An 18283-nucleotide genomic window follows, 5' to 3' on the forward strand; every position below is an offset into this window, starting at 1 on the left:
CAAAATTCTGTCTCATGGCTGTTTGTATGATACTAGGCAGACCTTATGAGGAGTTCTGAATGAAGAGAGAAGTGAACAGATGAACAAACAGATCTGTGACAAGCAAATATAACAAAATATAATGGTAGACTCTTATTTGTCAGTATTCAAGTATCCATTGTAAAACTCTTTCAACTTTGCAATGTTTGAAAATCATCATCTCTCTCAAATCTTAAAAAGTGATCACAATAAATTACTCAGAAATTGAAGACTAAAACTGATATAAAAGTTTTTGTACTGGTAAATTAAACACTATTTTCATAAGCACTACAAACAAAAAATGGTCAGGAATGAGAATTTTGACACTTGAGAAAAAGGGGAGCAGAGGGTTTCCTTTGGAAGAATATCTAAGAATACCTTACATCTTCACTCTGACCCCCCTTTTGTAGTGTTTATCAATTCATCTATTACCTATTCAAATAAATGACTGTTAAAACTCAACATCCTTATTTTAAAATTGCTTCTCATTTCTTATTAAAAGAAAAATAATACATAATTGCATAAATTGGACAAGGATCTTCTGGTAAATCTATAATCTCTTTCCCAGAGCATTTAAGTTTCTGGGAGACCCAGGAAAAAGCGTTAGTCCTTTAAAGCAGGATTCCAGCACTATCAGTCCCTAGTAATCTGGAAAGATGCTATTAAAAACAGAAAATGAACTAAACCATAAATACAGAGATCAGAGCCCAAATGTGTCATACTAGATAATTACCTTAGTTTTCCTCACCTGTAATATTAAAGAACTGGATCAAATTATCTCAAGTAAAAGGTCCTTTCTAACTCCAGAATTCTATTAGATTGTATCTCTCTAATTGTAGTCCAATTAGAATTCCAATTTCAAACAGGTCACATATTCAATAGTTAGTGAAGTACTGCAAGGCATCAAGAATGACTGCAATTCATGACTACTGGATTCTCAGTTCTACATACATTTCTAAATCAGCATCAACTGACTAGAATCACAATTTCTGGAGAAGCAAAAAACTGCATTTCAGAATCTGCCAAGAGTTTGTTTGGTTTCTTTGTTCTAAGCTCCAGCTGGCAAAGACACTACTCAGATCACCAACTCTAAAAGGATTCCTGCCAAAACTTCAGATCCCAATTCTAGGCAGTTTTGCTGTCCTTTAGGGCTGATTATAGATCAAATGTGGGAAAGACAGGAGGACACAAAAACTGACAAAACAAGATGAACCTGTAATTGGAATAAAACCAACTCCAAAACAGAATAAAATAAGGCAACTGTTCTACAAATGAAGGAAAATCTTAGCCCCTAAACATTATCTAGATATAAACCAAGAGTAAAAATCTAGTTAAATTTTATGATCTTACGGCTATAATTTTAAAAGCAACCCATTCACTTATTTACTCATTCACTCAACAAACATTTACCAGATATCCTAAGTATTGTGGAGGCCAAAGATAGATCCCTCTTCCTCCTAAAGGGCCCAAGGAGAAAGTGTATAACACTACATAAATGGTGTAGAAGAGGAGGATTCTGTCTGCTGTGAGGATCAGAGACAGAGTCCCCATGAAAGCAATGTTTGAGTTCAAGCTTGGAGACTGACCAGTTAAAAAAATTGTGGAGAGAAGTTTCAGAGGAAACGTCGCATCAGCAAGGTTGTTGATGTTGCACATAAAGCTGGCTTTGAGATGGCTGAGTTTTACAATTTGTGGAAGAGGAAAGGGTAAAAAGAGAAGCTACAAAAGTGTCATTACAACAGACCTTGTAATATAATGCTAAGGACTTAAAACTCAATGGGAAAACACTAAGGAATTTCAGGCAATCACATGACACAGCCCGACCTCATTCTGAAGGCTGTTACACGGAAGACGGATTTGAGGCAGGGAGACCAGTTAGAAAGTTAAAGTGAAAAGGGGGGAAAGTTAAAGATGGCTGATAGGTTTCTGAATTGGGCAGCTAGAAAAAGCAGGACGAAGGAAAGATTACAAATTTAGTTTTAGACATCCAAAACTGAAGGTGCCTATGAAGTTACTGAAGCAGACACACAGGCAGTAGGGAGCTGCATATAGGGCTGAAGATCAAGATTGAGATCTGGAGTAGATAAGGATCTAGAAGTAATCAACAAAGTAGTATTGAACCCAAGAGAAAAGATCCAATTACCCAAGGACTAAGATGACCCTTATTTTAGGAGGAAAAAGGAAAACAGGAACAATCAAAGGAATCTGAAAAGGAACAGCCAGTGGGCACCCAGGAAAACCAATCAGCTAATACAAAATATTTATTGTTCGGAGTATACACCAAAATAAAATATAAAAATGGAAAATATCACAAAAAAGTAAGATACCTTTAAGTGAATAAATCTATCTACAGTATGCTATATATACCTATTCATTCCTCTGTGCAGAAGAAATACAGAAATAATAAATGAGAAACTAAAAAATTACAAGGTAAGCAGGAAATAGAAAGGAAAAGAAAATGGTTTGGGGGTGTTGGGAACGAGGAAGAATTGACACTTCTGAGCATATATTTCTGTATATGCTTTGAACTACAGTAATGTTCCACATACCCCAAAATAATAAATAAATGAATATCAACCAGGATGAGATAGGTGGTGGTGGTGATCTTGGAGGTGGGACCCCAGACAGAATACACTTAACAAATAAACTATTTCAAAGGAATACCACAACTGAAGAGGATAGGGAAAACATTAACCTATGTGCCTGTCTAGCTGTGACTGCTGGAAGGGCCTGGGAACATCACCATCACAGTACCAATGGGCACACAGATCCTGGTTTCTAAATTCCATTCTCCAATAAAAGGATCAGGTCTCCTTGGCCAAGTGAGTGAATCCAGGGTTAGGGCAGGGAAAATGAACCTTAAACACTTGTACCAAAAAAATAAAAAGTGCTCTAAGTAGGATTTCAATAGCCAAAGCTGTAACAATGTGAGCAACAAAATAAATAATAATACTAACAGACTGTAATCCATGGAATAAATTATCTGTGAATGCATACTGATATAAATAATCAAATAAATAAGTAAAGAAGGGTTAGCTCTTCCTTACAGATAAATTCTAATTAACAAATGGAGAATCATCATCATGTCATCATCTCCTGACATGATGCACTGAGAAACACAAGCCATTATGTCTGTGGTAGTCTTATCAAAAATGCATAATGTCAATCAAATCATGAAACATCACACAAACCCAAATTGGAACATTCTAAAAAGCAACTGACCACTGTTCACTCAAAGTGTCAAGGTTGTGAAAGACAAGGAAATAGAGAAACTAAAGTGTCATAGTTAACTGCCATAGTTAAAATGGTAGTATTTTTGGTATATGCACTATATAAAAATGTTAAAATTAACTTGTTTAATTTTAACTTCTTGATGTAGCTAATAAACATTCTAAGTTACATGTGCGACTCACATATTTCTATCAGAAGTGCTTTGGCTCTAATGACCAAAGAAGAGTAAATACAGAGGGCAGAAAAACATAGTAACCACCACGGGAAAGCAAGCATCAAAACATTATAAGGACAAACAACCCCGTTCCTCACCAATAAAACTACAGGGAGACAAAGAGGATAAAAAAGAGAGATGGAGGAACCTTATAGTCTTTTTTGTTTAAGATTTTATTTTTTAAAAAAGATTTTATTTATTTATTCATGAGAGACGCAGAGACACAGGGAGAGGGAGAAGCAGGCTCCATGCAGAGAGCCTGATGTGGGACTCAACCCAGGGTCTCCAGGATCACACCCTGGGCCAAAGGCAGCGCTAAATTAAATTGCTGGGCCACCCGGGCTGCCCAAGATTTTATTTTTAAGCAATCTCTACACCCAATGTGGGACTCGAACTCACAATCCTAACATCAAGTGTTGCATGCTCCACCAAACCGAGCAAGCCAGGTGCCCTGGGAGAACCTTATAGTCTAAGAGAATTAGGAGAAACCAAACAACCAAAACAGAACTTTAGATCCTAATTCTTAAAAACTACATTTAAAAATAAAAGCTCATATTTAAGACAACTGGAAACTTTATATTGACTAAACACTGGATTTTGAATTTGGAAGTTATTTTTAAATTTTATTAATGGTCATATCATTCTTTTTTAAAGAATTCTTATCTTTTAGAGATATATACTCAAATACTGACAGATAAAAAACACAAGTCTGGTACTTGCTTCAAAATAGTGGGGGAGAGAAGATACAATACATTGAGAAGTATCAATGAAACTGGCCATAATTTGATAACTGTACCTGGTGATGGTAATATGGGGACTTTCTATATTGTTCACCTACTTTTGTATGGGTATGAAATTCTACCACTTAAAAAAATAAAAAAGAAAGGTTAACTTGAGGTGACTAGAAAATTTTTCAGAGTTTTTATTTAAATTCCATACAGTTAACATGCTGTGTAATATTAGCTTCAGGTGTACAATATAGCGATTTAACACTTCCATACAACACCCAGTGCTCATCACTCATTCCCCATCACCACCGACCTTCTCCTCTGTTAACCATCAGTTTGTTCTCTATAGTTAAGAGTCTCTTTCTTTGTTTCCGTCCTCTCCCCACATCTGCTTGTTTGTTTTGTTTCTTAAATTGCACATGAGTTGAAATCAGGTATTTGTCTTTCTCTGACTGGTTTATTTCACTTAGCATTCTACACTAGTTCCATCCATGTCATTGCAAATGGCAAGAATGAGTTCTTTTTGATGGCTAAATAATATTCCATTTTATATATATATGTGATACACACACACACACACAAACACACACACAAACACCACATCTTTATCCGTTGATAGACACTTGGGCTGTTTCCATAATTTGGCTATTGTTGATAATGCTGCTATAAACAATGGGGTGCAGGTATCCCTATGAATTATTATTTTTGTATTGAGTAAAGAACTAGTAGTGCAATTGCTGGATCTTAGGGTAGTTCTATTTTTCACTTTCTGAGGAACCTCCATACTGTTTTCTAGAGTGGCTGCACCACTTTGCATTCCCACCAACAGTACAAGAGGGTTCTCCTTTCTTCACATCTTCGCCAGCACTTGATTCTTGTGTTCTTGATTTTAGCCATTCTGACAGGTCTGAGGTAATATCTCATTGTGGTTTTGATTTGCATTTCCCTGATTAATGATGTTGAGTATCTTTTCATGCATCTGTTGGTCAGCTGTATGTCTTCTCTGTTGTTTTTTTTTTTAACTTTTTAAAAAAGATTTTATTCATTTATTCATGAGACACACACAGAGAGAGAGGCAGAGACACAGGCAGAGGGAGAAGCAGGCTCCATGTAAGGAGCCCGACCGACGTGGGACTTGATCCCAGGACTCCAGGATCACACCCTAGGCAGAAGGCAGGCGCCAAACCGCTGAGCCACCCAGGGATCTCCCTGGTTTTTAAATTTTTATGTAAATTCCAGTTAGTTAACATACATTGTAGTATCAGTTTCAGATGTACAACACAGTGACTCAACGCTTCATACAACACCCAGTGCTCATCCAACAAGTTCACTCCTTAATGAGAGGGCCAGAAATTAATTACTGATCTAGGGAAGACTCAAATCAAGAATGCTGCTACAAAGATGCCAGGCCAGTAAATAAATTTCCATAGGATGGCTACTTAAACAGCTCTCTCTCTTCAGAAAAGAAAAATGCAGCTAGGTCTAGAGATGTGTTAGCACCTTCTAGGAGTTTCTAGGCTGACTTTAACCTAGTCTATTACAAGTGAGTAACAGAGTATTAAAAAGGCCACTCTAAGTTTAGGAAAGACATCAGATATTAATCAAATAACCAGAAGACAAGTAAACACAAACTGCTGTATGTTACAAAGAAAAAAGTATACAGATTTTTTTTTTTAGATTTTTTTTTTTAAGATTTTGTTTATTTATTCATGAGAGACAGAGAGACAGAGAGAGAGAGAGAGAGAGAGAGAGAAGCAGAGACACAGGCAGAGGGAGATACAGGCTCCATGCAGGGAGCTTGATGTGGGACTTGATCCCGGGTCTCCAGGATCACGCCCTGGACTGAAGGCAGTGCTAAACCACTGAGCCACAGGGGCTGCCCATATAGAGATCTTAAAGGAGAGTTTTGACCTATTTTTTGGGCTCAGGACATGTGATTCTTGAGACAGGTGCTTGGTGAATAAAGGGTAAAGGTAGGGAAGTTCTCCAGGTAGAAAAACAGTACACGCAAGAACCCCCTAGGGCAGGAAAGTCCTTTCACTAATTCAAATAATATTTGAGAGTTTACTCTATGCCAGACACCGTGTTAAGTTCTGTGACTAGGACACCATCAGTACTGATCTTTCTTCACATGGAGCTTACAATCTAGAAGAAGAAAAAAAAATTCACAACTAAATATATAATCACAGGCTTAAATGAGTACTTCAAAGAAAGAAAAACAGTGCTACGAGAGGAGAAACTTGGCAGGAAGTGTAACAGCCACAAAGAACCAAAAAGAGGACAGCATAGTTTGAGAACACAGCAAGGAGGAGAAAGATGCAAAATGAGGCCAGAGGGATAGGCAGGGGTCAAATAATCCAGAAGCTTACTGACCATAGTATGGATTTTGGTCTTCTAAAGGCAGTAAGTCTAGGAGTTTTAGGAAGAGGGTGGGAAGCTAGTAAAACTTGGATTTTGAAAAGAGTAAGGAAAAAGAAGGGGTATATTATACTTAGGCAGCTATTACAGGAATCCAGAGAGACTATAACATATATGTATGTATACATGTGTTGGGGCAGAGGAGGGAAAGTATAGGGGATGCTACAAAGTACAGATGGAAGAAGCAGAAACTACTAAGTGCTCAGGAGTTAAAAAGTGAACAGAATTTGCTAATCAATCATTCATCTTACTGGATAGATATTCCAGCTGTGTGTTGGATTTGGAATAGTATTCTCTAATCCATCAGAATAAAGAGTGCAGGTCTCTTACTTAATGCTATTGTAATAAATTTTTTCAAAAATATCTCAGAGAAAATAAAAATATCTCAGAGCCGGGATCCCTGGGTGGCTTTGTGGTGTAGTGCCTGCCTTTGGCCCAGGACATGATCCTGGGGTCCCGGGATCGAGTCCCATGTCGGGCTCCTTGCGTGGAGCCTGCTTCTCCTTCTGCCTATGTCTCTGCTTCTCTTGCTCTCCCCTCTGTGTCTCACGAATAAATAAGTAAAATCTTAAAAAAAAAAAAAAAAAATCTCAGAGCCCAAAGACTTCTCTGAAACCATAGCACATCTTGCTGGGCTCTTAACCTACAGGCCAACCTTTGTGCAGTATCAAATAAGCAAATATGTACATACATAAACACATAAATGTTCATACTAGGATGCACACATGCAAAAGAAACCTAATTCCTACGTGCCTCTTCTCTAACATTAAAATGAACTTCACTTAAAATGGTTTTAAAAGATAGAGCTTAACATAACAGCTCACAACGTGCTGAACATTGTGCTGAGTGCACAACCACCCTGAGGTGGGTACTGTCAATATTATCTGTGTTTCACGGATGAGAGAACAGCTATTAAGTGGCTGTATGTTACAAAGAAAAAAGATTCAAGATTCAGATTCCATAATCTAAATTCATATAGTAAAGCAATGAAAACTTAGGGCTATTCAATGATAACCTTTCCAGTCCTTAGTTTACTTGATCTCTCTCTGTGCAGGACCTGGCCAGCTGAGAGGTCTCTCTTGAAACTCTTTTTTGGCTGGCCTTTCCCTGTGCCACTACCCTCAAACCACATACCAATCAAGAGCTGCCATTCATAAAAAGACCATTAAGATGAGTACCACCATGCTGGAAAACATATCTAAAATACATAAAATCAACTGGCTTTTATCCAAAAAATGTAAAGCACATCAATAAGAAAAGAAAGTCCCACAAAAAAGCAGGCAAAAAACTTGGGCAGGCTATATACATGAAAAGTTGCTCAACCTCATCTAGTCAAAGAAATGTAAATTAAGACTACAAAGAAATCGTACTAAAAGACCCATCAGAAGGTCTAAAATTGAAGTGTCTAATAACACCAAGTACTGGTGAAAATGCAGAGCAAAAGAAACTCTCATTCACTGATGATGAAGACTGCAAACTGGTACAACCTCTTTGGAAAACACATTATTCAATCACTATTTCAATTACAAAAATTGAAGATACACTAAACAATCCAGGAGCAACTCCATCCCCAAATACATATCTTAGAGAAATATGTGTGTGCACCAAAAGAAATGTACAAGTGTTTATGGAAGCATTACTTTTAACAGACCAAATTAGGAAATAACCCAAATGTCCATCAACAGCAGATTGAATAAACTGTAGAATATTCATGCAATAGAACACTATACAGATGAATGAATTCATACACAACATACAAATCTTAAAAACATAAAGTCACCACACTGCCTTAGGGGAGTAAAGGTGTTATCTAGGAAGGTCACAACATATGGATCTTATGGTCAAGACTGAGGCTACCTAACTAGGGTAGTATTATTAGGAACAAGCAAGACAAAAAGCTTCTGAGAAGCTGGCAATATTTTATTTCTTCACTTGGGTGGTGTTTATATGGGTGTTGATTTTATAATAATTTACATCTTCTTTAAGTACTTTTATACAGGTATTGTATTTCACAATAAAAAGGCACAAAAAGGACGTCATCTGACAATGTGTAAGTCAAGATAATTTACATAAAAATCCAGATTTACAACCTGTTTGAAAAACCGGAAGATCTGGCCTGCCTTCCTCCATGCCAACAATCAGCTGGAGCTGAGCAACAGCTACTTCCTTCAGATCAGCTGTGCTCCCTGACTGCCACAGCACCGTGTGTTTCCCAGCTTTCAGGATTCATGCTACCTATGTGATCTAAAAGTCACCTAACACCATTCCACACTCATCTCCATGACACTCCTTTAGAACGCATGAATGTATAAGCACGTGCATGTACGAACTATAAAGCACACAAACAGGTGTGCAATTAGCTACAGCAAGGAAATTCAACCCCACATTTAAAATACAGATAACACTAGTACATAACAGAGCTGTTATATACAGAGCTGTTAAGATTAAATAAAACAATGCACACAAAATACATACCTTAGTACTTGTCACAGAATCAATGCTCAGTATTGGGGGGCTACTTATTATCAACACGCTTTTCTCATACTTACAACACATGTAAATCTACTTGCCACGGCCACTGTTTTCTGATTTTATAGACAATAGAGCAGAAAAATATGGGTTGTTATACATTTGATCAGATACTTCAACACATAACACTTAAAAACAACAACCAGTATATAAATCTTCCAAAGTTTCTTTACATGACACCACGAGAAAGATTTCCTACATTATACTTTGAAACACAGGCCTGTTTTTACTTGCTTTGTCCAAAGCATGTACTTTCTTGATTGTGGCTTTTATTGGTCTGATCAGAGTCAGGTAAATGGGTACTTACTAAAATATACTTTAAGATGATGAATTTTAAGACCCTAGTCATAAAATTATCCTCAAAACTAAACACTTCAGTTTTGACTTTTGAAGGCAGACATCATATGAACACCAAAAGCAGCTTACTTTATTTCACAGAGCTGTTATACTCCAATGACTAGCTAATAGGCTTATCTAATTCTTGCCCCTTAGAGGAATACAATACAAAGGAGAATTGAGGAATACAATTTTTTTCTCACAAAAAAAAACAAAAAACAAAAACAAAACCCACAAAAGTCTACTTCAAACTATTTTTTTTTCCAAAGTAGATTTGGCAGTGAAGTCCTCATACAATGGATTACTATGAATTTGATCCATGAATACAATGAAAACTAATGAACTAGTTACCCACATCTCACAAAAGCAATGCTGAGCAAAAGCAACCATACATAACAGAATCCACACTGGAAGATTCTGTGCGTGTAAATCTCACAGGCAAAACTACTGTGTTCGCGGAATGCATAATTAAGTGGTAAAATTATAAAGAAAAGCTAGAAAATGAGTACCACAGAAGACAAGATAGTTGTAATCTTTGGGAGAAGGAGGATATGATCCAGAAATGGCATGTTAGGAATTCTAGAACTTATCATCATGTACAGTATTTTATTTGTTGTTGTCTGCTCACTGTTAAAATGCTCCATGTGTATAGAGATGTTCACTGTTCCATCTCTAGCATCTACAACAGGGCCCGGCACGTGCTAAGTTCCCGATAAGTATCTGTTGAATGTAAAGTAAAATTTCAAAAACTCAAATTATTCCGTATTTCACAGCTTGTCAGACCCTAAATATAATAGTAGCAGCGGGATCCCTGGGTGGCGCAACGGTTTGGCGCCTGCCTTTGGCCCAGGGCGCGATCCTGGAGACCCGGGATCGAATCCCACATCGGGCTCCCGGTGCATGGAGCCTGCTTCTCCCTCTGCCTGTGTCTCTGCCTCTCTCTCTCTCTCTCTCTGTGTGACTATCATAAAAAAAAAAAAAAAAAAAGTAGCAGCTAGCATATTGTGCATTTTCCATGTTAGTATTCTCAAGGAGTTTTAGGTATGTAAATAAATTCTAATTAATTCTTAACCTTTTTCTTAACATTTTTCACCTTTTGAGATACGTTCACCAAACACATGCACACAATTACATGGCTGTGTCCAGATTCAATTAAACATTTTTTTAAAATTAACAAAGAAAAATACTGAAACTCATGTGTTAGAGCAAGCCTAGGCTCTAGATAAGACTCTACCACCTTCCCCAAACAAAAAAGGCACATAAAATGCTGTATTATTATAAAATGACTGTAAGTGTGCTCATATTTTTTTATGAGTAAATAATGTAAAATTGAAATGTAAAACACGCATCACAACTGATTATTACAGTATAAAGCGGCTGGAAACTATAAGCTTCTAGAGGACAGAGATCCAAAACAAAATGTGCTCAATGAATGTTTCTTGGGTTAACAACAACAACAAAAAATTAATTACCAAAATCTTCCTGGATTTTATAATTATGAACTTGAGAGGTAATTAAGTTTAATTCAGTCATCAGAAACTGTACAAACCCCAAAGATTACCAATGACAATTTCAAAAGTGAAAATTCCTAAGATTGGGGATCCTTGGGTGGCTTAGCGGTTTAGCGCCTGCCTTTGGTCCAGGGCATGATCCTGGAGACCCAGGATCGAGCCCCACATCAGGCTCCCTGCGTGGAGCCTGCTTCTCCTTCTGCCTGTATCTGTTTCTCTGTGTCTCTCATGAATGAATAAATAAAATCTAAAAAAAAAAAAAAAAAAAAATCCTAAGATTAAAAAAAAAGAAGAAGAAGAAAAAAAGAACTTTCACTCCTTGGGAATATATCCTATTTAAAAAAAAAAATTGGCAAATCAAAAAAATTTTTAATTAGAAGAGGCATATGCTAACCTTACGTTCCTAATTAGTATCCATATAAAGTAATATTAGCTCCTGTTTTCACATCCCTTCTGGGCACAATAAACTAGAATGATTGAGGTCATTTATCAGTCAACTTCCCAGAATTTCACTAGCACGAAAGAGTTCGGTGGTTCTGATATATACCTGCAACACGAATAGAAATTTATCTTTTGATCTATCCCAAAGTTAAGGGCCATGTGAGACTCAATATTTAACATTACATATGTAACAGTCAAGGCTTTGTTATTAAGTCTCAAATGCTATGTTTTATGGTTCAAATTTTGGCAACACAGGTTTTCTCTTGTTCTGAAGCAATGTTTTTGTGACATAGTCGATCACTCAAGAGTCTATTCTTTTCATTCATTTTTAAGTTATAAAATGAAACTCCCTACTCATTTACTCATGGCATACTTCTCATTATTAAGAATTTATCTGTTTCAGAAGGAATGGAAATAAAGCACCTGGCTAACCCATAAAGGAGCAACCTGAAGCTACTCTTCTCTACAATAAATAAATAAAGAAGCACTCTAGGTCAGAGATACCAAAAGGGCTATATTTATTACTGCCTTGCACTGGAAATACAGTTCTGAAGCCTATCAATTTTGGATGAAATTTGAAACTCAGTAAACTGTAAAAACAAAACAAAATAAAAAAAAAAAAACACAACTAAAAAACCCTCAGTAAACTATCCTAATGTCGCTCTCTTCCTCCCAGATTAAAAGCTGTTAAACTCAAAAGGTTTCTCAAGACTGCCTTACAAAATCCAAAGATGCAAAGCAAGTTCCAGTCCAGTATTTCAGAAATATCATACTAGTCATCAACAACTATATCTTAATCTTATTTAACATTTGACCAGAAACTCTCCTAATAAAAAATACCTGCTCATTTCATTAGGCTGTCTTCAGCCACAATGCTTAGTCAGGACCAGATACCAAGCGCACATGTGTGCACAGGAGCCTGAAAAGAGGTATGACTGAGCAGTCAGGGATGGGTGGTCCCACACACGAATTTATAGCTGGGCTCATGGTCTTTCAATAGACTGAACCATGTCATGGTTTTGTTGAGAAACAGGACTACATTCCCAAATTTTCACCAAAATTATTTTTTAAGACCTTTTTCTTAACAGCATGGTGATATGATGTTCTTATTTATACTGTTTTATTCTTAGAACTGTACAGAGTTTACATTTGGTCTCTAAATAGAAAAAAGATTAAAGAGCAAGTAAAAGTCAGAGCCAGTACATTGTTTCCAGGATTGAAAAAATGAGTGAACTACTGTAATCTGTTTCCTTCAAACCAAACAGGGAACAGTACTATCTACACAGCATTACAGCCCTCAAAGCCACAGATTGGTCTCAAATTCATTATTTGTTGGTTGTGGATGGCTGACTCCTCTATCACTCACTGACAGTAATCACTGAGCATCACGAGTCTTTTGGTGTTTTTTTGGTGTTTTTTTAGAGTTTATTTATTTTAGAGGAAAAGAGGAGTAAAGGAAGGGGTAGAGAGACACTCTCAAATGGACTCCCTTCTGAGCACGACCCTGAAATCACGACCTAAGCCGAAATGAAGAGTCAGATGCTCCACTGCCTGAGCCACCCAGGTGCCCCAGCATGAGTCCTTAAATATAAAACAAAGGTTGTAAGATCCTAACATGAAAACATCTGTATCTTAAAAAAAAAAGGGGGGGGGGGGGAGGGTGTGTCTTTCCTAACAGTGTAGTGGAATTTGTGCCATTACACAACCTGAGAAAAAAGCCACAGTATGATTGGAAAAGTCACTGTCGTACAGGGCCGTCCAAAAATGAACTTGAGTCATAAATATAGTCAAGACGATCAACAAAGAACATGAATTAGTTTTAACCATAAATGAAATGCTAACATAAATAAAAGCCTTTTGCCTTAAATACTATTAAAATATTTCCAGTGAAAAATAAGTAATGCATAAACTTGGCATATCTAGAAAAATATTACTACAGTGAAGCTCATTAAAAGTTGGCAGACATAATCAACCGAATTCTCATAAAGTTCGGTGAGTTTCTCCTTTACTTTTAAAGTAATATGCAGCAAATATGCATTGATCAGTAAGTACCAAAATTAAAACTACATTGTACCAGCTGCTCAGAACACAATTCCTACCTGTAAAGACTAATTTTCTACAGTTCGTAACTTTCAAATGTTCACTATTAAGAAAATTCCAGGGGCACCTGGCTGACTTAGTCAATTGAGTGTCCAACTCTTGATTTCAGCTCAGGTTACAATCTCAGGGTTGTGAGTTCAAGCCCTGGAATTCAAGTTCATGCCCAGCATTTCTGAATGAAGGAATGAAGGAATGAATAAATAAATAAGAAAAGTCCACTGTGCCTTACTTGATACAATAAATCAATTAAGTGATGTAAATGATTTTTATACATTATAATTTTAGAAATAACCACAAGAAAAAAAACACTGTCCCTTAAACATAATGGAAACGTTTAAGCACCAAAATGTAATAAACATAAATGATAGCGCAACCTTAAATTTTATTGCTTCCTCCAAAGTGAAACAGCTTGAAAATCCACAAGCCACTGTAACTTCCTTCAGCCACTTTCTGTGAGTCAACCAATAGGAAACCCTCCTCCTAATAATTATTCACACCATTTTCTTATATAATTAACTCCTTGGTGAGACAGAGAACCACCCTCAAATCCTTATTTTCAACTTTAGAATAATTTTATTATCAAGGCGCTCTATTAATTATGCTTGCAATTCAGATGTATACTACATGTATAAAAACCTTTTCCTTTATTATTTAACATCACGTACAAAGAAGCCCTTTCTAACTCAGGTGTACTTTTTTATGATCTATTTTATTTGCTCTTACTCAAACATGTCATCTGGATTTGGGGGGAGTCTATGGTTTAAAGCAGAAAACTACCATTTAAAAAAAAAAAAAAGGATAACCAGCAGTCCCAGCATAACCTACTGAATAAATAACCCATCCTTTCCCCAGTAATCTACAATATTCTTGTAGTATAGTAACTCTATAAAATAAGCATTATTTCATTATGCTCTTGCTGGCTAAGTGAATTTGGGCAAATTACTTTATCTCTGTTTCAATTTCCTCAATCATAAAGTGGGGATAATAGTAATGCTCATTTCATAGAGTTACTGTAAGAATTAAATCAGTTAATTCATGTTACGCACTTAGGACAATACCTTAATGCTGATTGCTGATGATGATAATCACCAAAAGCTCATAAATACAAAACTGTTCCTGGATTCTGTGGTTCCACTGTCTATTCCTGAGCTGACAGAAGCTTTATATTACTCCAAATTTATAACACATTAGATTTCCTAGTAGGGCCTTCTTTGTCCAAAATTTCATGGCTTTCATTCATTCATTTTATCAGATAAACTTTCTCATTAATATGTCAAGTTTTCTATAATGCCACTGAAATTCTAATTGGAATTTTATTACATTTATACATAAATCGACTTGGGGTAATCAGTATATTCTATAATACTGACTCTCCCCAACTCCCTCACATCTAATTCACTCAGGTTTTATGTCCTTTAAAATTTACCAACAAGTGTTGCATTTATTCCCTAGGCATGTTCTTCTCTGAGAAAAACTTAGTAGGATTTACCAGATTTTTAAATGCACATACCCTTGGATCCAGAAATTCCATTTTTAAGAACTTAACACAATAGTACACAGATATAAATATAAAGCTACTTATTACAAAAGCAAAATCCTGAACACAAGTTAAATGTCTGTCAATAAGATAATGATGATCTGCAGCATATTCTCAGGATAGCAGACTATTAAGCTATTACAAAAAGATACAGAACCACAGGCACTGGCTTAGAGAAGAGTTCTACAAACTACTCTGCTAAAACAAAAAAGCAGGGGATCCCTGGGTGGCGCAGCGGTTTGGCGCCCGCCTTTGGCCCAGGGCGCGATCCTGGAGACCCGGGATCGAATCCCACGTCGGGCTCCCGGTGCATGGAGCCTGCTTCTCCCTCTGCCTGTGTCTCTGCCTCTCTCTCTCTCTCTCTCTCTCTCTCTGTGACTATCATAAGTAAATAAAAACTAAAAAAAAAAAAAAAAAATTAAAACAAAAAAGCAAGCTGCAAAATTAAGGTCTTCTTTTTGTTTTTTAAACTGAGGGTTAGAGTAGGGGAACAAAAGTATCACGTGTATAGTATTAAGTACACAGTCTGGCTTGTAGTAAGCATTTTTAGTCACCTCGAGAAATTAAATGCGATTTAGGGAAATGGCTAAATATTCTTTCATTTCGCCTATTTTTTACAGCCTACCTGCCTTGTTCTACAAAAGGTTTTGTGGTAGGCTCATAATACAGCATTTAAAATAAATAAGCTTTCAGCTTACACTTTACTCACAAATATTTAAAAACACACATGTTCCTACAATGTAATATTCAACTAGTGATGCTTTTCAACATGCTATAAATCTCAACCCCATAATTCAGGAGGAAAAGGGCTGTTCCTTCTAAATCATTTTACTGTAACAAGCCATTGAAAACTTCTTTCTCTCCATACTTGAAATAACCCTTTTAAAGTGTGTTGTCTGGTGAGGTAGCATTTTCCTCATGTAGCGCTGCCTGAATTGAAATACAGTAATAAATACTTACTAGGTTTTTATATATATAGTACATAAAATATACTAAATATAGTATATATACATAGTATTTATATAAATATAGTAATTTTTTAAAAATGAAGTGTGTTGTCTTGGATATCAAGTATCAGAGATCCCACCTCAGGAACAAAGTGACATTATGTGTAATATGAAAACAGGGCCCTTCCACCTAGGAAACCCCTAAAGGGTGAACAATATAAATATTTTAAAATCTAAGCAAAATTTCGTTTTTTATTCTAAGTCATTGGCTCAAGTTTCATCTTTAGGTTGTTCTTCATCAACATAAGGTCAAAAAGGTGCAAATTAAAGTTTCTTAAAGAAAGAATATTACATTCTTTAAATACATGTATAAATATATTCACTACTAAATGTAACCGCTGACTTCTGCCTCCCAGAAAAAATCCTGAGTTCAGAAACTTCCATTCCAGATGCTATGAACAAACGTTTCCAAAAGAAAAAATAAACACATAAACCACTATCTTAAGTACTTCGATACTATTTGAAGTAATGAACTGATTTTCAGAGAGATTTACAATTCGCATTTCTGTGTGTCTGTAACTGCTAAAAAGAGCAGGCACTACTGTAGGAGAAAGATTAAAATGTGCAAACAGGAAGGGCGGATTTTGAGTTTACCAACTTGAGCTTTTCGACGTAACACAGAAGTTGGTTTCACAGCACTGAGAAAAATGCCTGAATACTGCAAAGCACATGAAAAATGACAGGGAAAAAAAATGTTATTTCTTCTGCTGCACCCACAAGTCCTTCCTAATGCTATTTTTTAGACTTCATCTCCTTGTCCATCTGTAGTATTTTATGCTACCTACTCCTGAAAGTTTATTTCAAATTAAACTATTAAAAAAAGTGTGAAGCGGTTACTTTCTCAATGCTACACCTTGAGTAGATTCCACAGTGCGGAGGGGGAAGGCCGACCTACTACACACAGAGCAGCGCCCGGCTGCCTCGACGTCTTATCGCCGGCGCGCGCATACCACGGGGAGTGACATCAGACCGAAACTACACGGTTTCGCCGTGACCAACCAGTCCGCTCAGGACTGCGCTACCGGCGGGGGAGGCGGCACCCCGAACCCCGACCTCCCGCCCGCCGCGGGCTCGCCCTGGGTGCCCGCCCCGCAGAACCCGCTCCCGAAGCCGAGTCCGCCGGCCCGGACCTGTTGCGCGTCCCCGCCCGCAGCGAGCGGGGCCCGGCACCGACGCCGGCGGCGATGCACCTGCCCCGGGCCGCACCCCCGCGCGCCCGCCGCCCCGCCCGGGCCCCCGCCCGCGGGGCTCCGAGCCGCAGCCAGCGGCCCGCCGGGGCAGCAGCAGCCCGCGGGGAGGACGGCCGGGCGGGGCGGGGCCCGACGCCCGCAGGCGGCCGCGCTCGCTCGGGATCGGCCCTGGCGGCCGCGGAGGCGCTCACCTTGGCGGCCGCGGCTCTGGCGGACATCTTGTCTCTCTCCAGCGCCGCGCGAGGCTCCTCGGACCCGAAACTCCGCGCCACCGGCCCGCCGGCTCCTCACGCCACGGACCAGATAAACATCTCCCGGGAGCGAGCGGGGCTGGGGGCGGGGGCGGCCGCGCAGGCCCGGCCCACGGGGAGGGGACTCAACTCGGACAAAAGTCCGGGAAGCGCCCGCCCGCCCCGCCCGGGTCCTCTCCGCGGGGCGCGCCGGGCCGGCGCCTCCCTCCGAGTGCGGCCACTCGCTCGGCCTCGCGGAGCTCCCCCAGCCCGGACGCAGCGGCCCCGCCCGCTCACCGCTGGGCAGCCCGGGGGCCTCCGGCCGTCCCCGCAGCCCGCCCGCTGGCCCCTCAGACGCCGGCTTCCGCACGTAACTTCCCTGGAACCGGGCGCGGCGTAGGGAACCCAGCGTCCACAGCCTGAGCCGGCGCCGGCAACTGCGGGAGGCCACGCAAACCTGCCGGCCCGGCCCGGCCCGGCCCACTGAGCATGCCCGGCTGGGCGGGGGCGGGGCCACGGCGGGGGCGGGGCCACGGCGGGGGCGGGGCCTCTGCGAGGCGGGGCGGGGCGGGGCGGGGCGGGCGGCCCCGGGCCCGCTTCCTCCCGAGGTCCGACCCCAGGCGCGGAAGGAAAAGCCCAGTCCCGAAGTACTCGCCGGGCAATTTCCGCTGGCATGCGAGTCTTCCTGTTTGTTTTTGTTTTGTTTTGTTTTTTGTTTTAGTCAAAGGTCCGGCAGAAATCGCCCCCCGAGGAGAAAGCCCCTCTGTACCAAAGCTTTCTCGACTTGTCCGCT

At 39.2% G+C, this 18283-nt stretch overlaps 1 protein-coding gene across 7 annotated transcripts in view; it reads right to left on the reverse strand.

The window, feature by feature from the left end:
• Positions 1-18283, reverse strand: part of TJP1 (tight junction protein 1) — a 244509-nt gene that overhangs the window by 85207 nt on the left and 141019 nt on the right. Inside the window, exon 1 of one of the 7 annotated variants that reach the window (XM_041751850.1) lies at positions 17452-17586. The exons of the other annotated variants lie outside the window; for them this stretch is intronic. Coding sequence (XP_041607784.1) covers positions 17452-17478 — 27 coding nt within the window. The 5' untranslated portion in view covers positions 17479-17586. Of the gene's footprint in view, positions 1-17451; positions 17587-18283 lie in introns of those variants that run through there. 7 annotated transcript variants of the gene reach the window in all.

The sequence above is a fragment of the Vulpes lagopus genome, chromosome 4 (genome assembly GCF_018345385.1).
Source record: "Vulpes lagopus strain Blue_001 chromosome 4, ASM1834538v1, whole genome shotgun sequence".
NCBI lineage: Eukaryota > Metazoa > Chordata > Mammalia > Carnivora > Canidae > Vulpes > Vulpes lagopus.